General features: G+C 39.9%; 2 protein-coding genes across 2 annotated transcripts; both read right to left on the minus strand.

Moving 5' to 3' along the window:
- Positions 1-494: 494 nt before the first annotated feature.
- LOC139129553 (heat shock 70 kDa protein 13-like) lies at positions 495-11,938 on the minus strand. The gene is made up of 6 exons (XM_070695202.1): positions 11,794-11,938; positions 7,394-7,536; positions 6,083-6,280; positions 4,545-4,761; positions 3,681-3,851; positions 495-1,964 (listed from the first exon to the last, which is right to left on the minus strand). Exons 1-6 carry the CDS (start codon positions 11,816-11,818, stop codon positions 1,423-1,425), a joined length of 1,296 nt encoding a protein of 431 aa, XP_070551303.1. The 5' UTR covers positions 11,819-11,938; the 3' UTR covers positions 495-1,422.
- A 3,638-nt stretch (positions 11,939-15,576) lies between these two features.
- On the minus strand, positions 15,577-19,522 carry LOC139129554 (cilia- and flagella-associated protein 68-like). Its single transcript, XM_070695203.1, has 3 exons — positions 19,050-19,522; positions 17,301-17,385; positions 15,577-16,709 (listed from the first exon to the last, which is right to left on the minus strand). Exons 1-3 carry the CDS (start codon positions 19,269-19,271, stop codon positions 16,549-16,551), a joined length of 468 nt encoding a protein of 155 aa, XP_070551304.1. The 5' UTR covers positions 19,272-19,522; the 3' UTR covers positions 15,577-16,548.
- Between the last annotated feature and the right edge of the window lie 1,794 nt (positions 19,523-21,316).

Consider the following 21,316-nt stretch of genomic DNA (forward strand, 5'->3'; position numbering starts at 1 on the left):
GTGCATCTAGATATCGTGCACGAAATAAATTGTTTGTGAACAAGAAACTCGCACGGGCACAGTTCCGACAACTCTTTCCCTTTAATTTGGCACCATTTCTTGGTGCAGAACTCTGTCATGCAAAGACTGCATCCCTGTACTATGGCTTCATAAAAATGTCACTTTAATTAGGTCATAAGCCACGTAGCTTTCAATGCCACTCTCTCCATACAAGGAGAATTCAGCATTTCCTAAGAATTATATGCCACAAATTAACACGTTCATTTCACTCTGATTTGCTGAAAATGTATCCATTCTCACAAAAAAACGGAAATCATGGACAGCGATAAAAAGGAAATTATTTAAATTGGCATTTTAAAACTTTGCTCCTTTTGGCAAATATTTAAATTTTTATTATCCGATTCACTTGAAAATGACATTTATCCTTCATCTTTCAGCATTTACATTTATTTGTGAAAATGTTTGAATTTCCTTCATGTTGTAACAATTGTGACATGAGATTGTTCTCCCAAATTGCAAATTTAAGCATTTTCACAGAGACAGCTGGGGTTGCTGCCATGTTTGGCTTGATTAGCAATTAGCATCATTGAGAAAATCTGTGTTTCAGTCTTTCAGTAAAAAAACCTGCAAACCAGGAGTGGCTTTGGCCATATGGCAGCCGTGAATTCTTCACAACTACGGTGTGGAGATCTTTGAAATAAGCACTACAGATAGGTTAGATATTTATCTATCTAGGGACAAAAGGGAATCCATAGCTGCTTTTGCTTAACAGATTGTAACTTCAACATTTCAATATTATAAGGTCACAACTGCCACAGGATCAAGGAAGGGGTATAAGGATTATCCTATTTTGCTGTATATGTGCAATCTCACAACATGATTCAGCAACACTGACTGCAGAGCGGACTTCATTGAGTGAAAACATTCAGAACTGAGCAGATCAGCTTGTCAGCACAGCACCCATTGATCTTTTCCTGCCAGTGTATACAGTAATCTCTCACCAGATGGCCAAGCTGTTGAAAGCTGTACACATAAACAGTACACTCCCATGTAAACTACCAGTATTTTGACAGACCTGACCATATGTGGACCCCCACGGCAATACATAAACATAATTTCACTGATTTGTCTTGTCAAGACATAGGCAAATAGAGTGAGTTCGACAGACATGATCTGCTGGAGATAGTGTGCATCACAGCAATGTGTACCGTATCAATTTTCTGAGTTGAATGATTTTTAATCTAATTTTGAAGAACTTGACTAAAAAATGGTTAAAAGACCAAAAAGATTGTTTCTGTGTCTCTTAGCTTATAAATATGAATAAGATTTAAGACAAGAATAAAGTCATTGAAATTTGACATGCAGCACAAATGAAATTGACATTGAGATGTTCATTCCTATTCGTCACTTTCAAAATTGCTGTCAAGTGACATGTATCTTCTTGATGTGCCGTTGTATTTCAATGGCGCTGACCTGGAGAGGCCATAAACCGCCGATAATACCGGCTTGAATGGCGACACCATACGCGACAGCGAGCTCCGGATCTATGGCCACATTTGGGTCTTTGCCGAAGTAGTTCCGTATCAATTGCCGTACTTTAGGAATCCGCGTTGACCCGCCCACCAACACGATCTCGTCCACTTCCTTCGTGGGCATTTCCGCTTCTTGTAGGACGACCTGAATTGGTTGCAAGACTTTCAGGAATAAATCTGAGTTCAGTTCCTCAAACGTCTCTCTGGTGAAATTGTCTCGGAAAACAGCGTCTTTTCCTAATGACTGAAGATTGATGTCAATCCAAGATGAATTTCCTGAGGTGAGGTTTAATTTTGCTTCTTCTACCAGCAGTCTCAACTTTTGCAAATCTTCAGGATTGTTCAACACTTTGTTAAACTTCTTCTCTATCAACTTTAAGAAGTGCGCCATCACCCTCTGGTTGAAGTCTTGGCCTCCAAGACGATTGTTGCCTGCGAAAAGCAAATATGCAAATGATGTACTCCACACTGTTAAGGCATGTGTCCCACAGTACTAAATAGCTAAAAGCTACGTTTATGACGATGACTTTGATAGCGGTACCGTTATTTTGTGCCTCGCAATTGAAAATCTTAAACCTTTGTGATTGGAACGGATAGGGATCATGAAATCCAACACAAATCCATACAGTATTTGGTGGTGGTACCATTTAGACGGGTAATAGCATTTGTCCACTTGTCCTGCTCCACAGTACTGTAAATTTCCCATAATTCATTGCGATTTGTATCCTCAGAGATTCCCCAGAGAAGTCTACCAGGTCTCCCATGTGTAGACAAATTCATAGACTAGTTGTAAAAATTCTGAAAACGTACTTTTAAGGACACCATTCTTCTCAATTCGCATTTTAAATGATTTGGAAAATTATGCAAGATTGAGAGAGGAGATAGCATTTTTGTAAAATTTTCCACTGATTGTGTCTTCAGCCATACAGAATAATGTGATGGAAAGTAGGGAGACCAGTTGCACCTGTTTTTTGAAACAAAAGGATATTGATTTTTTCCAATGGAAATGACAAAAGAAATTTGCATTCTAAGTTTTCTCAGAGAATGACCCCTTCAGTTCGTCATAACTTGCTGCCTAAAAAGTATGGCATTTGTAGTACCTACAAAACGTGACTTCCATGGTTGTTTAATGGTTATTTGGAAACTTTTGCTGAAATTTCTAAACGTACTTTTACTTGATATTATTTATCAATTATTCTGATGCTGCACATTATTGTTTGCATACAGAACTGAAAAAGTTATAAGAAAAGTAACCTTCAAGGATACAAATCAAAGAGAATTGTGGGTAATTTATTGTACTGTATGCTCTATGATTTGCTGGTCCAACATACATTCTTTATCTTATAAATGAATGAAAATTCACAAGTGCATTTGGCCAACGGAAATTGCACATTAATGATAACAGCAAATATGTTTGGTGGTCTCAAACTTTATACCAATGAATTTGGTAATTCTTGAATATGACTTCAACGCACACAGTGCGACTGCCTATGATAACTGTTCAATATTGAGTTCAAACATATTTGACAAGTACATGTATATCCTTTTTGATGATATCCATTTTCGTACTAGTTTTTGAGGACCTGACTTGCTTTCAAACGAAATCTTCCAATTATTTTTCTTTTCACAAAAAATTGCAGGTATTCTTATTCAGTCAGGAACTTTTATTTTACAATAAATGAAACAGATCATTTCTAAGGACAATAACATCTCACATATGGAAATCCTAGTTTCTCCTTAAACCAGTTGAAAAGGTACACTGACTGAAAAGTGATCCTTTACTCACTGTATGCCAACTTCCTAGTTACAAGACAGTACCATACCGGTATGATGTGGGGGCACACACATGCTACCAGAATTCACAAATGGAACACACTGGATGTGACGCTAATAATCAAGTCATAACTGTAGACACCCTCAGCCAATGCTGGTAGATTTCTGTACATGCCTAGGCAATGTTTGAATATTATTTATGGCATACACTGCAGTCATGAATATTCATGACCCTGCAGAAATGTACAGTGGAAGCGCAACCTCTCATTGACCGCTGCACTGGTGTTGGACTACACAGCTAACCCTGCCTGGTCCAGTGACTTAATTAGCTGAAAATATCCACATTTGCAAACAAGGTTCACAATATGTACTGACCTGCCATTGCCATGGTTACAAACATGCCACCTTGTACACTGAGCAGCGACACATCAAGGGTCCCTCCTCCGAGGTCGACAACCAGGACATTACTGACGCCGTCTTTCTTGTGGAGACCGTACGCCAATGCAGCTGCCGTGGGTTCATTGATCACTCGCAGAACATCAATACCTGATGACAAAATCCATCAACAAATTAGTTCTTTTGACAAGTGCTGGCAGCATTTAAGTTACTAGTACTTTCTCAAATCATGGTTTAAAAAACACCAAGAGTTATGGTTCACATAGACACATGTGTCTATGAGCTGAGGTCACTCACATTTTAGTTAAAGGTTCTGTAACTTTTGATGAATTCCACATTTTTTTGTTTTTAATGTCAACTACAGTTTCTTACTCTACTCCCCAAAGCATGTTGAGATGCACAGTATTCAGCTTGTCAACTAATTAAAAAAGTCAGTCCAAAAAGCTGGACAATAGTTGCTGATGAGTACCTGGTATTTCCCTGAAAACTGTATTTGGACTGCGCATTTCTCTATAGTATATTGATTTGAGATTTTTTCATTGACATTAATTCATCTGCATGGTATTCAAAACTTCAACATTATAACACTTTCTAAATTTCTAATACTTGTACGTTTTTCATATCATTGTCATTTTGAGAGATGATTGACGGCATTAGCCATATTATTGAACATTCTGCAATGTATGAAAATATCGACAATTTAGTGCTTTTATAATGATTCTTTGACCTCATTTGACCTTTTGCAGAATGACAAAAAGTCAGCAGAAGTGTAGGGTCTAATCAAAGTAAAACTGACAAAATTTTTCATCATTACACACACAAAAAGTGGGAAAATTTGCTCACCTGCCAACTTGGCGGCAAGTTTTGTATAATTTCTCTGGAGTTCATTGAACTCTGCAGGCACGGACATCACTGCCATGGTAACCGGCGCTTCAAGCGTCTCCTGGGCTGTCTGCCGTAACTCAAGGAGAATCCGGGAACCCACGTATTCTGGCGTGACTTCAGTCAGGTTGTCATTGGAACCAACAACAAACCTGATCAAGCCATTGTGTTCTTTGATCTGTATGTGTCAAGAATGGAAGATTTCTACATGTGTAAGATGACACTTTATCCCTTTCCTGCCAGACAGTATCACTTCCCCATCTGCCAAGCCAGTTAAAAGCAGTATTGAGCCAAAACCATGTGTATTTTGACCTGCTTGGCTTGGTATGTTACAGCAGTTTTAGTCTGTAAAAATCATGTTTACAGTACGTGTATCTCTGTCGTCAGGGACCTTCAAATCTTCAAGTCTTTGTTAAAATTGCACCATATGGGACAAGTTTTGCTTCAGTAGTTTTAACCAACTTGACCTGATGGTGAAATAAGAACTTGGCAGGAAAAAAGGTAACCATTACCATAGGAATCCAGTAAGTTCATGAACTTAGTATTCAATGTCTAACGCACAAAAAACAGAAGATTAACATAATAAATAAACAGTACACTTTTTTCCCTTTTCCTTTACACATGCCCACACTGACATTTTGAATTCATGAAAGCTAATCTGGGCCTGATTTCCCATCATTCCCCATATTGCAATTCTATTGACAAAAATAAAATCTAAGTATGCACTGGAAAACGAAATGCATTGTTAGAGTGTGTTAAATATTGAACATTTTCCCCAACTCATTTTTCCGTACACAGGAAGAATTGTATGGAGCTTAATATTCCGTTTTGTTAACCTACACCAGCACAAACCCGGAAAAAAAAAATTGGGAGTATACCGCACAGATTTTTTGTCAGAAATTCATGCTAACTGATCAGACTGTGTGGGCTTTATACATTCAAAGATTATAACAGAATGCCACAGCATTGCGTACATTGATTCCAACGGGTAATCCTCTTGCAAACAAAACATCAAGCATTGCATATTTTACCCCTGGTCTAATAACTCTGAGCTGTTTGTTTCCATATGTTGATCCCTGTGTATAAGTGACATGGAAGTGAAATACAAGCCTAAAAAATCTGAGAATTCAAAAGACCCTTTCTGTATCCCTGGTTCTTTTAATGATGTTAAAATCTGACTCACCAGTACTTGTAATCATAGTACAAGGGGATCTTTACCAGAAGGAGTATCTCAGTGTTATTTTCAAGGACAGTACCAGGGTAAATTTTAATGGGGTTCTTAGTCGTATGACCGAGATTCACTCAGTATTTGAATGCAATATTTTCAAGGAACACAAGAGAAACATTGCAGGGATTCCTAAACAATTTCCCAGTGCAACCACTTTTTTGCAGAAAAACTTTTACTGTGAGTAACTGTATCCAACAATGCTGGGTTTGTACACTTTGCAGACTATCATCGTTTTCAGACCAAAGACATTGACATCAATACCAACTCTTACCTTAAACTGATATCTGGCTGCTTCTCTGGCAACTTCGGACGGTGTGAAAATTTTACCGATGAATCTCTTTGCGTCATAGATCGTAGACATGGGATTGCGTTCAGCCTGTTCAAGCGCATCGTATCCGACTAACACATCACTGCCAGTGAACGCCACCATGCTGGGAACTGTCTTGTGATTGGCTGAATCCACCAACACCTGGTTATATGTAAATTTAGGTAACTAATCAGAAGGAAGCTCAAAATGAGTATTCTGTGATACGAAATCTCATTGGCCAGAAGGAAACGACATGGAAGAGTGCAAAAACAGCACAACAGTAGATGTCTCTATAGTTTGATAAATACTACTACAGGTTCAATGTTATACAATAATTGTCATAATGGAATTACAGTTAGAATTTGTGTTATCCGTTTTCTTCCTGACCATGCCAATTGTTTCACCAGAATGTGGGGGTTTGTATTGTGTGTGCTTACTTTAGTGTTTATATAGGCCACATATGCTATCTTCCTGTGAGCGTTGTTTTAAAAGAGAGGTAAAGAGTTCAAGCAACCTAAAAACTCCTTCCTTCTGTTAATACAATGTTTTCAAGGAGAAGTACAAGGGACACAAGACAGAACAGAAATGCTGACTGCGATTCTATCATTGCCTCACGACCATAATTACCGAACAACTAGAGCAGACAATACAGATACAATACATGTATGCTAGGATATGGTGAATCATGTTGTCAGGTACCTGGGCATACATGTACCAGTGGATGTGTTCGTTGGTTCATTGCAGTAATCTGTGACTATCTTACTGATCAGCTGCTTACCACAACTCTATGTACAGTGGAGCATCAACTGAGCAATGAATGTACTCAGCTTTGGATTGAGAAATAGTGACATCAATAGTGACCACTTCTATGAATGACTGTTTCATAGTATTTATAGAAACATACATACATCCATCCATCCATCCATCCATCCATCCATACATACATACATACATACATCCATACATACATACATACATCCATCCATACATCCATACATACATACATACATACATACATCCATCCATCCATCCATACATACATCCATACATCCATACATACACACAGACATACAGACGCACTGACTCACCATCTTTTTGGTATTTATATACATACCAAATATGAGCTAAAAATGACAAACATGTAAATGTACATGAAAAGCAATAGATTGCACCCTTTTCTTGCTTTACCACAACAAGTTCTCAGTCAAAAGCATTCTTACTGCAAGTTCATACACTGATCTAAAGTTTGATATAGTACAGAGCATGCACACTTGCCTTGACATCCCCAGTCACAGCTTGGTACACTCCAATACATGAGTATGTTGTGCCCAGGTCAATACCAACTATCTTGGGTTTAGGGGGTGGCAAGTACTGTTGAGCTAAGTAACCAGCCAATAAGAGGCTGAGAATTGCTGTACCTGCAAGAGAAGGCAATGTTTGGTTATCAGTGTTATTTCACAAAACTAAGCTTTGATCATACTTTATCCAGTTATTTGTTAAATTCATTTTATTCTGTTTTTACTTTGTATAGGGAAGACCAATGGTCTCAACAGTAAAAAAAATTGTTACATGTAAAAGTTAAAATAACAACAATTGGCAACAATGTATGCATGCATTTATGTATGTATATATGTACATGTGTATGTATGTATGTATGTATGTATGTATGCAGGTTAATAGATTTATCCAAAGAGGAACACAATTCAACAAGCCAGTCAATGAACACACAATTTTGTTATTCAAGTCTACAAAAACCTGTTCAAAATTTTAATTTATTCATAGGTACACACAAACTGCTAGAACATGAATATACCAGTGTAGCCATGCCTAGACTGAGCACTAATCTAGTGGTGCTCCTGCAGTAATGATAGGAGCCATGAGACCCTGATTCATTAAGTTAAATATCTGTTTTGAGGCATCTTCTCGTTGACGAACCCACAGCGTACAAGTCAGTGAATTATTAGACATCAACTTCACATAATTAATTGTACATGTATAGTACTGTATAATATCTTTGGGCCATGTTGTACTAAGACTGAAAGATTCAGTAGTGTTTGGACTAGGAGCTGACAGAGTAGTACCATAGACCTTAAAAACGTTTTTAAGGTCTATGGTAGTACCAATATTCATGAGTGACATCTGAATCTTTCAGTCTACACAGTACACAGTACTGCACTCAAACCACAGTCGCCTGTGGTTCGATCATGGAGCTAAGAAAAGGGCCATACACTGTGGCCGATGAGTGCTATGCATTTAGAAAGCAGGTATGAATTTGAAGATGAATTGGAAGCCATCGATGCTGAATTATTGAATGAAATGTGGCTTTTTGCGAAGGAAATCCGCCTCTGAACTCAGCGATACGTTAGTATAGCGGCCATTCCGTTTCCCAACTTCCTACTTTTCGAATGCACACCACACAGCGGCCGTCGCAAGCGACTGTGACTCCCGGCTGACCATGAAGGTGGTGACAAGACTCCTCGTTTCTACCTCCATGGTTTAAGTTCCTCTGTGTCTATGGTTACAAGATAGAAGATTCTGTGAAAAACATATCTCCATACTCTGATGATTTCAGTATTCGACATTATCCATATGGTAGCTCTGCCAGTTTTCGACAGTGTGCGACAGCGTAGCCACCGACGCACTTTTTATAACGCACTTTTTGTAATACAGTAAAACCTGCCTAAATCGACCTTGACTGGGACCACATTTTACGGTCGGTTTTCACAGTGGGTCGGTTTGTTCAGGGTGGGCGTGGCTGATGCTCAAACACACAACAATGGGACCAAACAACGTAACTATTCATCAGACCAACACGCAAAGAATGACTCACACACAATAATGTTACTTTCATATACACACTCATATTTATTACTGTACATAATATGAGAAAAATTTTCAATAAAGTTACTCAAAGAAAATCATGAAAATTAAACTAATGTCCAGAGAAATGTTCATAAAAACCGGAAGAGAATGATCTGAAAAACAGGTAAGACTTGACTGCATATACGCCGACAACGAATTTCTGTATTGCACTGTATCAAATATTCTACAAAAATGTACCTTGTTGTGTGACTACAAGTCCGCGGGCTACATGTTCCTGAAAATAGTGTTCAGACTGGCTTGAAAAAGTTCTCGAGAGACGACTGCTTGAAGGTAAGTCTCTTCTCAACAATCTTCTGTTCAGTGAGAGTCTGTAGATCTTGGATGGCGGTCAAATACGCGGAGTCCTTGTTCAAAGCAAAGTTGCGTAGTTTCCCTAACATGGCTAAGACTTCGTTGTGTGTGAGGTTACTGCCGTCGGTAGGATCAGAGTTCTCTTTGAATTCGTTGCATTCATCTTTTTCTTCACTGTCTTCTTCATCGTTGTTTTCTTGGACTTTATCAGCGAGGAAATTCTGGACAATCTGCTCTTCCCATTCGCCGGTGTAGGTTTCTTCGGTAGGAATGTTGTTATCGAAGTTCAGGAACTCGTCAACGGTACACTGAAGGTCATCTGATGTCTGGGTAGATTGCGTGACTTGCTGAATTAGGCTTCTTATTTCCTCGTCGTCCGCGTCATCTTCATCGTCATCGTTGGCGTTGACCTCAGGGTCAGTCAGGACGTTGAATCCACCTTTACGGAAACACTTGGTAATCGTTTCTGCTTTGGTGTCGTTCCACGCCCCGTTGATCCAATGGACGGCATCGAGAACGTTCACTGACTTCGCTACTTCACTGGCACTTGCTGCGGTATCAATCTTTGCAATGACTGCACGCAAAAGTCTCTTTCTGTATCGGGCCTTGAATGCACGGATGACACCTTGATCTAATGGCTGCAATACCGATGTAGTGTTGGCAGGGAAAAACTTCAGAGTAACGTGAGAAAGTCTTATGTCTGGAGTATGGGAAGTGGCGTTGTCCAGGAAAAGCAGAATCTTACGACGTTGACGACGCATACGGTTGTTCAGTTCACGGAGGTACTCTTGAAACAAGGGACCTGTCATCCACGCTTTCTTGTTTGCATTCCAGTAAACGGGCAGAGTCTTTACATCTATGTTCTTAAAGCATCGTGGTTTTGCTGCTTTCCCGATGACAAACGGCTTCAACTTTTCCCCTGTCATGCTACAGGTAAACATCACAGTCAGTCTCTCTTTCGATACTTTGCCGCCTTTACATTCATCAGCTTTATGAGCGAGAGTTCTGTCAGGAAGTGCACGAAAATAAACACCAGTTTCATCGGTGTTGAAAATGTTCTCAGGGCTGTAACCTTGACACATCTCGGCAACGCGGCTCTTGAAATCATCTACGATGGTTGAATCGACGTCAGCACTTTCACCGTTGACTTTGAACGCTTTCACGGAATACCGCCCTCGCCAGCTCTCAAGCCACCCATTCGATGCTTTGAAGTCTGTTACGCCGATATCAGCTGCAATCGATAACGCCTTCTCTTGTAGCATCGGACCGGATATGGGGATATTTTTAGCACGGGCTTGCTGGAACCATGTCCATACCAAACCATTGACGTCTTCAAACTTTGACGATGTCTTGATTCGTTGTCTTGAACTATCCGCATTTTCTTCAAACTGCTTGAGGTACTGTGCTTTCTTTTTTATGATGTCGGTAGCGGTGGTTTTCCCAATTCCATACTTTTCGCCAAGTTGTTGTCGAGTGAGAGATTTCGATTCAGCGTCTTTGATAAGTTTGACCTTGTCAGCAAGGGTCAACTCAGTACGGCGACGTTTCTGTGGTGGACGACTCATGTTGGAATAACGTAGTGATGAGAGAGCTTGTAGTGATCGATAACTAAGCGACTATGTCTGATTGATGCTAGTGATCGAGTGATTTAGCCTGCACGAATTCGTCGTTTTTAAACACTTTTTCCCTTTCATCTCCCGGCTGTGAACAACTCTTACCTTTGACGGAACTGTCGGATCACACTTGTTTACAGAAAAAAAATCTTTAAACATGCGACATTGCATTCATTTCTTTTCGTCTTCAAGAAAGTGTGAATTAGGTAGCAGGTAGGTGTAGACATTGAAAAAACGGAACGTATGATACTGGTGAATGTTTTTATCCGGTGAACAATTGTTTACTTTCAACTGATAGGGTGTGAATTGCAAGTGTCAGATCCAGCTGTCAATCAAATGCGGTCGTTGTCGGTGACTTCTGTGTAAGCGACGGTCGGTGTTGTCCTTTGATCGGTGATTTTATTTTTATTGCGTGGCATTGTTTGGGTTCTCTATGGACGGTCGGTCGGTCGGTCGGTTGTGTCAGATCTGGCTGTCAATCAAATGCGGTCGTTGTCGGTGACTTCTGTGTAAGCGACGGTCGGTGTTGTCCTTTGATCGGTGATTTTATTTTGATTGCGTGGCATTGTTTGGGTTTTTATGGACGGTCGGTCGGTCGGTTGGTCGATGTAGGCAGTGTGAATTTTCAACTTCGGACCGACCGATGCGGTCGGTGTTCACAGTAGACAGTGGTCGGTATTCAAAGTGTCTTTTACTGTTGGTGTCAATGGGCAATTTTTGGGGATAAAAAGATCGGTCGATTTTCACAGGAAGTCGGTTTACTCAGGGGTCGATTTAGGCAGGTTTTACTGTAATAGCATACCTGTTACAGTTTAGACTTGACTGAACTGCGACTAGCTCACTGGCTATAAATCCAGTCAGCTCTATAATTACATTTAATATACTCACCTATGATAGTTATCGTCGTGCTCATATCGACAAGGATTTAAGCATGTGTGAAATATCGACAGGTAACGGTCGTTTTGATAAAATATGTCAAAAATATAACCGGCGTGTCATTTCGTTCACAACCCGGAAGTTTGTAATGCCGTTAGGTTACATCTGCGCATGTCACATACTTGCATAAATGTGATTGGTCAATATTACTGGCTGTAAGGTCAAGTAAGGATACTGCTCTCTGTGTGTGCAGGTCAGTTCCCACAGTGACAGCGCCGCTATCTGCCGCCAGGAGTATTCTAGCGATTTGCAGCCGATCCTGATCCCCTTATATTCTCGACCGCGGAGTGACTTCAGTAGGTGAAACGCATACGAGCGAGGTGAATGAGAGATCAGACGATACAGAAGAGCGAATGATACAGAAATTGTGTGAAAAAAGCAGAACTAAAAGTTATGTCATTTAATTATATCGAAACTTTGAATATTGTTTTAGTAGTTGAAAAATCCGAACCCCTTCACGGCGCTGTGACGCAAAAATGACGTAAAAAACCGCAAGTACCCGGATGACCCGCGGTCGAGAATAAACGGGTATATGACGACAAAGCTTTGTCTTTGCAAAGGCCACTCTTGTTTTCATCGATGGAGACCCAGGGGTCAGATATTCAGCACTAATTCAGAAAATTATAATGAACAGTGAATAATGAAGGCTATATCTATTAGCTTGTGGACGGGAATGTTCTATCCCGGATCCGAATGAATAACTTTCCTACACGAAAATCAATAAACACGGGTAAACCTTTCATCCGAAAAAACCTAAACGCGGGTCGATATCGTAGGAAATTTTCCGTGCTTTAGGAAAACGTTCACATGCGATAGAATAATTGTAAATGACTTGCAGATATCCCCCCTCCTTCTTCTTCCATTCCCGAAACGTTGACTAGAAATCATTAACAACGGGTCCAATGGGTCAATTTTTGAAGTGTACAATGGCGGATGAAAATACTGTGAGCAACACTCGGGACCAAAAGTAACAAAGTAAACAAATCAAAACAATACAACGAAACAAAACTGGAACCAAGTACGAAAAACTAAAATTTTGAAATATATGCAGCCAAAGGCAGCCTCCTTTTATTATACAGTGAAGTAATGACATACGCAATGATATTATGTTGAAATAATTTAGGAGGTAAAAAATTGAAGATATGTATGATTTACGCATTTTGATAGACATATATTCTGGAGAAAGTGTACACGTATCGTACATGAGCACACTGTAATTTGTAAAATAGACACAGGGCATATGAAATTGCTATACCAACAATAACCTTTTTATGAATAATTAACACATTCGACTTCAGCACACTATACACCATAACTGAACATAAGGATCTACTGAAAGAGTTGTATGGTGTAGTTGACTTTGTACTTGAGGGTGGAACTAAACGGTGTATTGATTTCTCTTCTTCTAAGGCATTTTGGCGCAAAGATAAACAAAGCAATTGTTTTTCTCAAGCATCGTTAAAATTTGCCATGGAACATCTCATAGTAGAAAGCTATTTGCATATAGGCAACAGAGTGCTTTTACAAACCACAGGCATTCCTATGGGTATTGACCCAGCGCCATTCTTGGCAAATTTATACTTAGACAGACATGAGTATAGATTCATGTCAAAACTCATTCATACCGATATATAGCTCGTGCTCGGAAATTTCATGGATACGCACGATTCATCGATCGATGACATATGTCTCCTAAATGATGGTGGAAAGTTTTGTAGATCGTATGTGCAAATTTATCCTGCAGAGGTGTTACGGAGATGGTTTATCCCACACAAAGGTTAATGAACCTAGCGGTCATTGATACCAGTAAAATAATTAATTAAAACAACAAGATCCCAATTATAAGTCGATGTGCATACAAACCATATTTGAGACAAAGGCACAATAACGCTAATTACGTTTTACGAGGATGTTTACGGAAGTCTGGATGAAAACAAGAATATATTTGAATTATATTAAGAATCATGAAGGTAGTCAATTACCAAAAAGCTGTGCTATCGCACGATGTGTTTCATAACTACCTGCATATTTTAGTTATATTATTCACAAATTTAATAACTATCAGAAGTTCTTTGTCTTGTGGAACAGAATACTTGTGTAATTTTTTATAAGATTGTAGAGGGCAATAGATACAACAACACCAATGACTGTAAATGTAAAAATTGTTTTCTTCTTCTTGAGCAATTAATACTATATGTAACAAGCAATGTACAATTTTTATGACAGAAATAAATATATTTATTTTAAAAAAATGAAGGTAGTCAATGACGTTTGCATATTAATGGTAAAATGTCAATTTAAGATCAAGACCTGTATTGGTGTTTATGATTGGATGTGTCATTATCTTTCATTCATGTCTATCGTATGATCAAAGCCACGCCTTAAATATAACGTTTAAAATCCCATAAACAATACAACGGATATAGTTGTATAGTTGCTTGAGAGAGAGTAACACAGCGGACCCAAGACATTTAGACTGTGGGAGAAGCGTATCTTGGGCGATGGCAACTGTCAAGCTTGTCTACAGAGAAATTTAGTCTCTGTGGTACCAACAAACTCTGAACGTCTCGTGTGGTCAATACACTGAAGATCCCCAGGTACCTCCCAGCAGGCCAAGGCGAGTTCAACAAACAAACTCCCCTTTGAAAAAACGAATAGTAACAGAGGTCAAGTTGAAATATGAGCGTAATGGGTAACATGCTACATTTCTTGAATTGGACATATCCATAGTGGATGGAATATTTGTCTATAAACTCTTTTACAAGCGCGACTATTTCAAGTTTTTCACAGTGAGAATGCCAGATCGCCAAAGTAACATCCCTTCATACATCTTTTATGGCACTGTATTGTCAGAATATCTCCGCATTGCTCGTGCAACACTTCTAATAGAAGACTTTCTTCCGAAAGTTGCCAGCCTGTACAACAGGATGCTGTCTCAAGGAGGAGAACAACATAAAATGGTCAGACAGTTTAATACATACAGCCATGTCGAGATATCCTCTACTTTTTGAAAAATTCAATACATCATGCATGACATCAGACTCCGAATAACATAAGGTGTGGTGGTACCTGATCAGTACTGCTTGGGGTGCCAAGGTAGTTGACTGCATTGTTTTCAAATCTCCGAAACAGTCGCCTTGATAAATAACTGATGAACACTTATGGAGCTTTTGATGATGTTCATTCTTTGCTAAATGATAATTGTTATAAACTAATGCTTCTGATGTCATATCTTCATCATTCATCTGACACCATCTTAGAGAACACATAATGATCCACTCTTTGCATTTGCATGACGTTACTATACACCATTGCTGTACTTATTTCCGTCCGAGTGAATTTAAACTGTATGACTACTTCAGACTATATATATATATATATATATATATATATATATATATATATATATATATATATATATATATATATATATATATATAATTTTAGGAATAGTACGAATGGAGATACACAAAGCGATTCTTTTTCCAGATTTAGTAGTTTACATCGGAAGATTAAGCTAGGACCACGGTGTTTCTCAGTTTTAATTTATGCGAATTCGTAGGTTTTATACAATTTAAAAAATCTGTTACAGTTTTCACCTCACTAGCTTTCCAGACCCTCCCAAGTTGTAACACAAGCAACCACTCATTACATGTCATGATGATATGCGCAAACATACGAGCGTATATCACATATCTCAACACACACACACAAATGACAGACTATAAAGAGTAGTTTCATTAGTTTCGAAAGAGTTATACGATTTAATACTGGTCACATTATACAACAGTATATCCAACGGTGTTTTTTTTTAAATTCAAAACTGTCACTAAGACGGTGCGCATGCGTGAGCGCAGCTCAATAATGCTTTATTGGTTGGACGGATACGATACATAATTATCGGGGCTTTTACTTATCCTGTAAGGGAAGTAATAACCTGGTCATCCCCGATTGCAAGTGAACAGGTCCACTTTAACGAATGATGACAACGGGTTTGGGTCAAACCATAGCGGTGAAGGGGATAAGTTGAGTGAGTCAATCATATTGCCAAAGACTTGTCTACGTTGAGACAATGATGTATTATAGAGTTCAAAATACTGTCAGTGACGTATAGCACGGTTCAAAAGGTAATACAGCGTGTAAATAGGCAACTTTGCCGCTAGAACTGAAAATTTGCGATACAGTATAAATTTTATATGAAAACTACTTCAATACACGCAATAGGAAACAAGTACTTCAGTGAAAATGACATGGCGTTGAGGAAGGGTAAGTGAAGAATCCTAGCACCCTTTGATGAACTGTTTCCAACTTGATAACTCTGATAACTCTGCAGTAGATGTTAGGTCACGTCCAAAAACTGAATGTACAGTTCATTCATTTTCGACTTTTTTCTCTGCTTGGTGGAGACCTAAATACCTGGATCAGAAAACTTGACGAAAAATTGAGAGAAAAAAATTATTTATTCTGTCCTTAAGAAATTCAATGTTACTATAATCCAAAGAGGTCTGATGGTGAAGGAGATAAGGTCGACATATATTCGACCTATTTCATGCACAAACCCCTTGACCCATTCCTATTCCTCACTACGAGAGAACACCACCAAAGTTCATCGGTTCCTTGCACCCAATCAGAAATCGTGTACCAAGTCTTGTGGTTGAACTTAGTTGATGGCAAAGTCACTGTGCGGTCTATGGTATGTGGTGGCGTTTATTGGAGTTGTGTGTCCGATGTTTGGGGAGACGGCAGTTTCCAATTCTTTGGGTCGATGTAACCTGCCCTCGACGTTGTCTCGAAGGCATTATACTCCGCTTTAAGACTTGGGTGGTCTAGTTCAGGCTGGTGTCCAGGGAATGCAAAAGTCTCTCGGGCTGAGGGAAAAAGAAAAAAAAACAACAAAGGTAGGAAACAAGTGGTGACCGTCTGTACTGGTACTACTGGAATATTGGCGCAAGGCACCACATTCGATTTTACAACTTGTATGAGCTATTTGCGCATGCGCACTATTCATCACAACAAGCAGGCAACTAATAATATCAAGTCAACTTGTATATCACATAGCCGCGCTCTCACATTTATGGCCAGGTTTTTGTGCGTGACACCAGTCATGTCATATCGTCTGTCTGTCTGTTTGTCCGCTATATTAGGAACAGTGTGCGGTATACTTATTCAATTTTTCCCATTGAAATAATTTTCTGTTAATTATCTTGGTGTTATTTACCATTGGCGTTGCCATGATAAGTCACGCCTGCAACCGAGCCATGTTAATGGATTGATAAATTACTAGAGCTCTATTGATATATCACTATATTGATAGTTTACGTTAACACATTTCGTACAATTATGTTTATGTTTATATAAAAGTGGAGAAGAAGCGATGAAATTTCATTGTTATGTTAACAACTTCATGCCATATAAAATTGTTCGCTGCCACAAAATCTGAATAAAATACCGAACTTTACCTTCTAGATGTTTTAAAACTTCTGGAACTTTAGCTGGTTCTTTATTGTAACTTGCCCCCTGTGTTGTCTCGAAGTAGTGTTCATACTGAGGAGAGAGAAAAATGTAAAGGATATCATTGATTTTGAGAAAGTGCAAACCACCTCACCAACTGGTATACTGTACCACGGTCGAGAATTTTACCACCTCGCGACAACATATTCCCTATCAGAGAGCGAGTGCGTGTATGAAGTGAACTTGTCAAAACCAAGTGGTATACCCGTTTGTAAGGCAATTTATTGTTAGTATATCATAACAGTATATTGAAATTCTCGGCGTGACACGTCAAAAAGGGAATTTTTCCTCTGGCTGAGAGCTCGCAGGTATTCAAACTGTGCTTTATTGCAAATATAATACGCTTATTTTCACGTCTTGACCAATCAGATGGCTATATTTGAGCAATCAATATACCGGTATGATATTATTTCAAACATGTTTCTTCCAGAAAGAGTTGTGTTTATAGCTATCCTTGAAAATCGAGTATGAAACCAAATGCAGTGCATCGTTGGCAGAGTCTTAGGGCTGGATTAAATGTGAGACGGATAAATTTCTCGGCAGTCGACAATTACAATCTTTTTGACACAGTGATAGTTTCGCTGGAGGAGAATTGTGTGTGTGTGTGTAACCATAGACCCCCCAACCCCAGCTGTTTTCCAGCTACACATTGTACACACTACACTGTGACCGGTAATCGAGGGTGGCACTGAGCGCCCTCTGGAGTAATTGAGGTCGTATATTTTATTTTGATCACAATCTCCAGTTGCTGAAACAAATTCTCTGTAGTAACCGATGCTCCGTGCTACGTCTTCATGCGTGTAATAAATCGTAACGACTTTTGAAACAACGAAACATATTTGAGACAATAGAGCATTGTTACACCCGCCGCTGTTAAAAAATGCGTAACGCGGAAGCCCAAGAACAGTGGCCACTGAACTTGACGCAGTATCTACTTGTATTTCAAAATGGCGGACACCTGTTGGATTCTCATACGATTGTTTCGTCACTGAAGCACTTAAGCGCCCTGTTTTCACAAAGGAGATTGTTTTCAGCAAAACGGCTGAGATAATGCCGATAATCTGTCATAATTCATTTTCCTGTACTTGATGACGCTTCGGAAACAATTGATTTTATGTGCTACCTCCATGGTACAGGAAGCCACCGCACCTTGTCTCAATCTCCGTGCCAATGTGTTTATATATAAGTCATTTATATCCAACTTCAACAGAACTCCAATGCCTTATAAGAAGAATGTTCGGTTATCGGTGTGGTCTTCAGGGGACGTTACATAATAACAATTACACCCTAACCTGTGAACATCCTGTGAACAAGGCCAGCTATCAGACCGACGTATTGTCATTCCTTATCTTTGAAGATAAAGTTTACGCGTCACAATTTGATGTCGACTGCGCTAGCCATGTGATTGAGGAGCTTGGTGATTCATTGCAGGCCACTTTTGTGGTGAGGGACCGTGTGCAGGCGAAGCCTATTACACTTGTTTCGTGTCTATGCACGAAAATATTGTGACGGCGTTTTGGTGGGGCTATTTGTTTACAGATTACAATCCGATCACCCTGATCATATACCGCTGTACCGTTGTATGAGTCAACAGTCAGTAAAGTTGACAGACTATTAAATAACCGGGTCTATAACATTATTGTTTTCACGTCTGTAATCAATTTGCAGACCTTTTGCGAGTAAACACACCGGCTTACCTGGGATGGCAGTCGTTTGGGAACTTTCAGTCGTTCAATGTCGAAGTTCTTCTCGTTCCAGTTGCCGATCAAGGTGGCCGGTTTGTAAGCGTCCTCTTTGGTGGTGCATCGCCACCCGTACTGGCTGAACTTCACGTCGTCTGTACCGTGTGTCCACACCTCGCCGAGACCCGAGGCTCGTATCATGGAGCGGAAAGCTAACTCATCTGACCCGGCACTCATATTTCTTAATCCCTGCCCCTTTTCTGCGGTTGTAATGTTTAGGAAACTTCGGTCCTTCTTGTGGAAAATCTCCCGCGGATAGCTTATCTGTTTAGGGTTCTTGCAGAGACAGTGTTTGCATATTACGCAGTGTTGTGTTGATACGTTCCACGAGTGGTGGCGTCATTTGTCACTAAGGGCAACCGCCATGGAACTATGCTGCGTCATCGGCAACTCCGCGAAGCACATAGAACAGGTGTCCTGCAGTCAGTCACCAGGCCGTGGATGAATGACGAAAGAGTAGGTCACGTGATGTTACGTAGAAAACAAATGCATGATTGACTGGCTTATTTTTCAGACCCCGGGTACGGGTTGCTTTGACCGTATATCGATCGGCGTACCTTCATGCGGCCGCGAACAAGAGATAATGAAACGGGCGCGTTGATTGGATAGAAAAAAATTAGCTGCAGCCTTGGTAATGTCCTTCTCCCAGAAGCGACACTCTTGAATAGCATCACGTCTGATACAGTTCGAGCACGGTCCCTCTTGTGGAGGGACCGTGCTTCGAGTTCGCTCTTGAGAACAGACCGAAAAATGCCTAATAACACAGTACTCTTCACCCATTTTGCATAAACTGACGGCATAGTTTATTATCGGAAAATTGATTTATACAAAGTGATACGTTTTAAAAATAAATCTGTAAAATAATAACAGTAAATTATTAAAGTGAATGGAAACCGTGTATGTGGGGCTTTCATCAAATGACAATGTCAGCGATTTCAGCTTCTACGAGGTCGAGGGTCCGAGAACATTTTGACAACTGCGATAACGAGAGAGAGAGAGAGAGAGAGAGAGAGAAGAGAGAGAGGAGAGAGAGAGAGAGAGAGAGAGAGAGAGAGAGAGAGAGAGAGTATACACTTTTGTACGAATAAGGCTCTTTGGTAAGGGCAAAGAGGCCTTCGAAATCCGATATTTGCATATCAACTTTTTATCTGAGTCACGCCCAGTATTAATTGTTATCGATAAAACTCGACGTGTTAGCCAAATACATCGAAGGCCGCTAGGCATATTTTATGACAAGTGGTCTGTCTGCCCTGTACGGTAGTCGACGTACACGGTCAAAGGTCACTGCGCTGACCATGAAGGTCCGGTGTTGTGTGTTATCATATTTAATCATGGTTGCAGGGCGAGGGGGCTAAGGTGCCTACGGTATATTTGTCCGCCGACGTGTTTTGTTTGTGTTTGTGTTGAGTTAGAAAAGTTACTGATGTAAAAAGAACAGTATACATACAAATATTGTAACGGGGGGGGGGGGGTGTTGATTGTGTCCCCATGCATGATATTGTTTACTCTGCCAACAGGCGATATACGAGGCTCCGGTAGCTTGCACCACCACAATGCAATGTATGACTATAGGGTAAAGTCGGTTGGCAGCCGACCAGTCGAGTTTCAAAATCAAAAATTGTCATCAGATGCGTTTACGTGACGCGTTTTATTCTAACTATTAATATTATTCCCATCCAAAATACGCCATTCTTGTTTGAAGAAAATGGAGAAGGGGGGGGGGGGTGCTTTCAGTCAACCTCCCTAGTTCTATTTTAAAAAGTTCCCCTCCGATCCCGTACACTACGTTCCCCTCCCCGCTCTAAATCAGAAAATTTTCCTTCTCGGTCGATGCCCTTTCAAACTTTCTCACCGCTGAATATGAGATACATGAAACACTCTCTATACATGAAACACACACTCTCTCTACAACCTAGCTCTACTCGCTGAATAAGAGAATGAAAATATTAAAGTTTCCCTCATCCGCATATAAAAGCACGCCCGTTCTCCGCCCCAAGTGCTATTAAAACGAATGCTCGTCGTCCCCATCAGATATCGCTTAGAAATTAATCAGCTTTTTGCAGGGATGGCCAAGCTTTGCCGGTTGCCCCTGTTAGCTTCAACTTGTCACGATCCTATTACTGTAGCTCAGCGACGTTCGGTTAGAGTGAGAAAAGGTCCAAACGATGAGAAAATGAAAAATATGGGGCGCTGTATCTATGTAGGTCAGAATGCACCTCGGG

Source organism: Ptychodera flava, chromosome 3 (assembly GCF_041260155.1).
Source record: "Ptychodera flava strain L36383 chromosome 3, AS_Pfla_20210202, whole genome shotgun sequence".
In the NCBI taxonomy this organism is placed as follows: domain Eukaryota; kingdom Metazoa; phylum Hemichordata; class Enteropneusta; family Ptychoderidae; genus Ptychodera; species Ptychodera flava.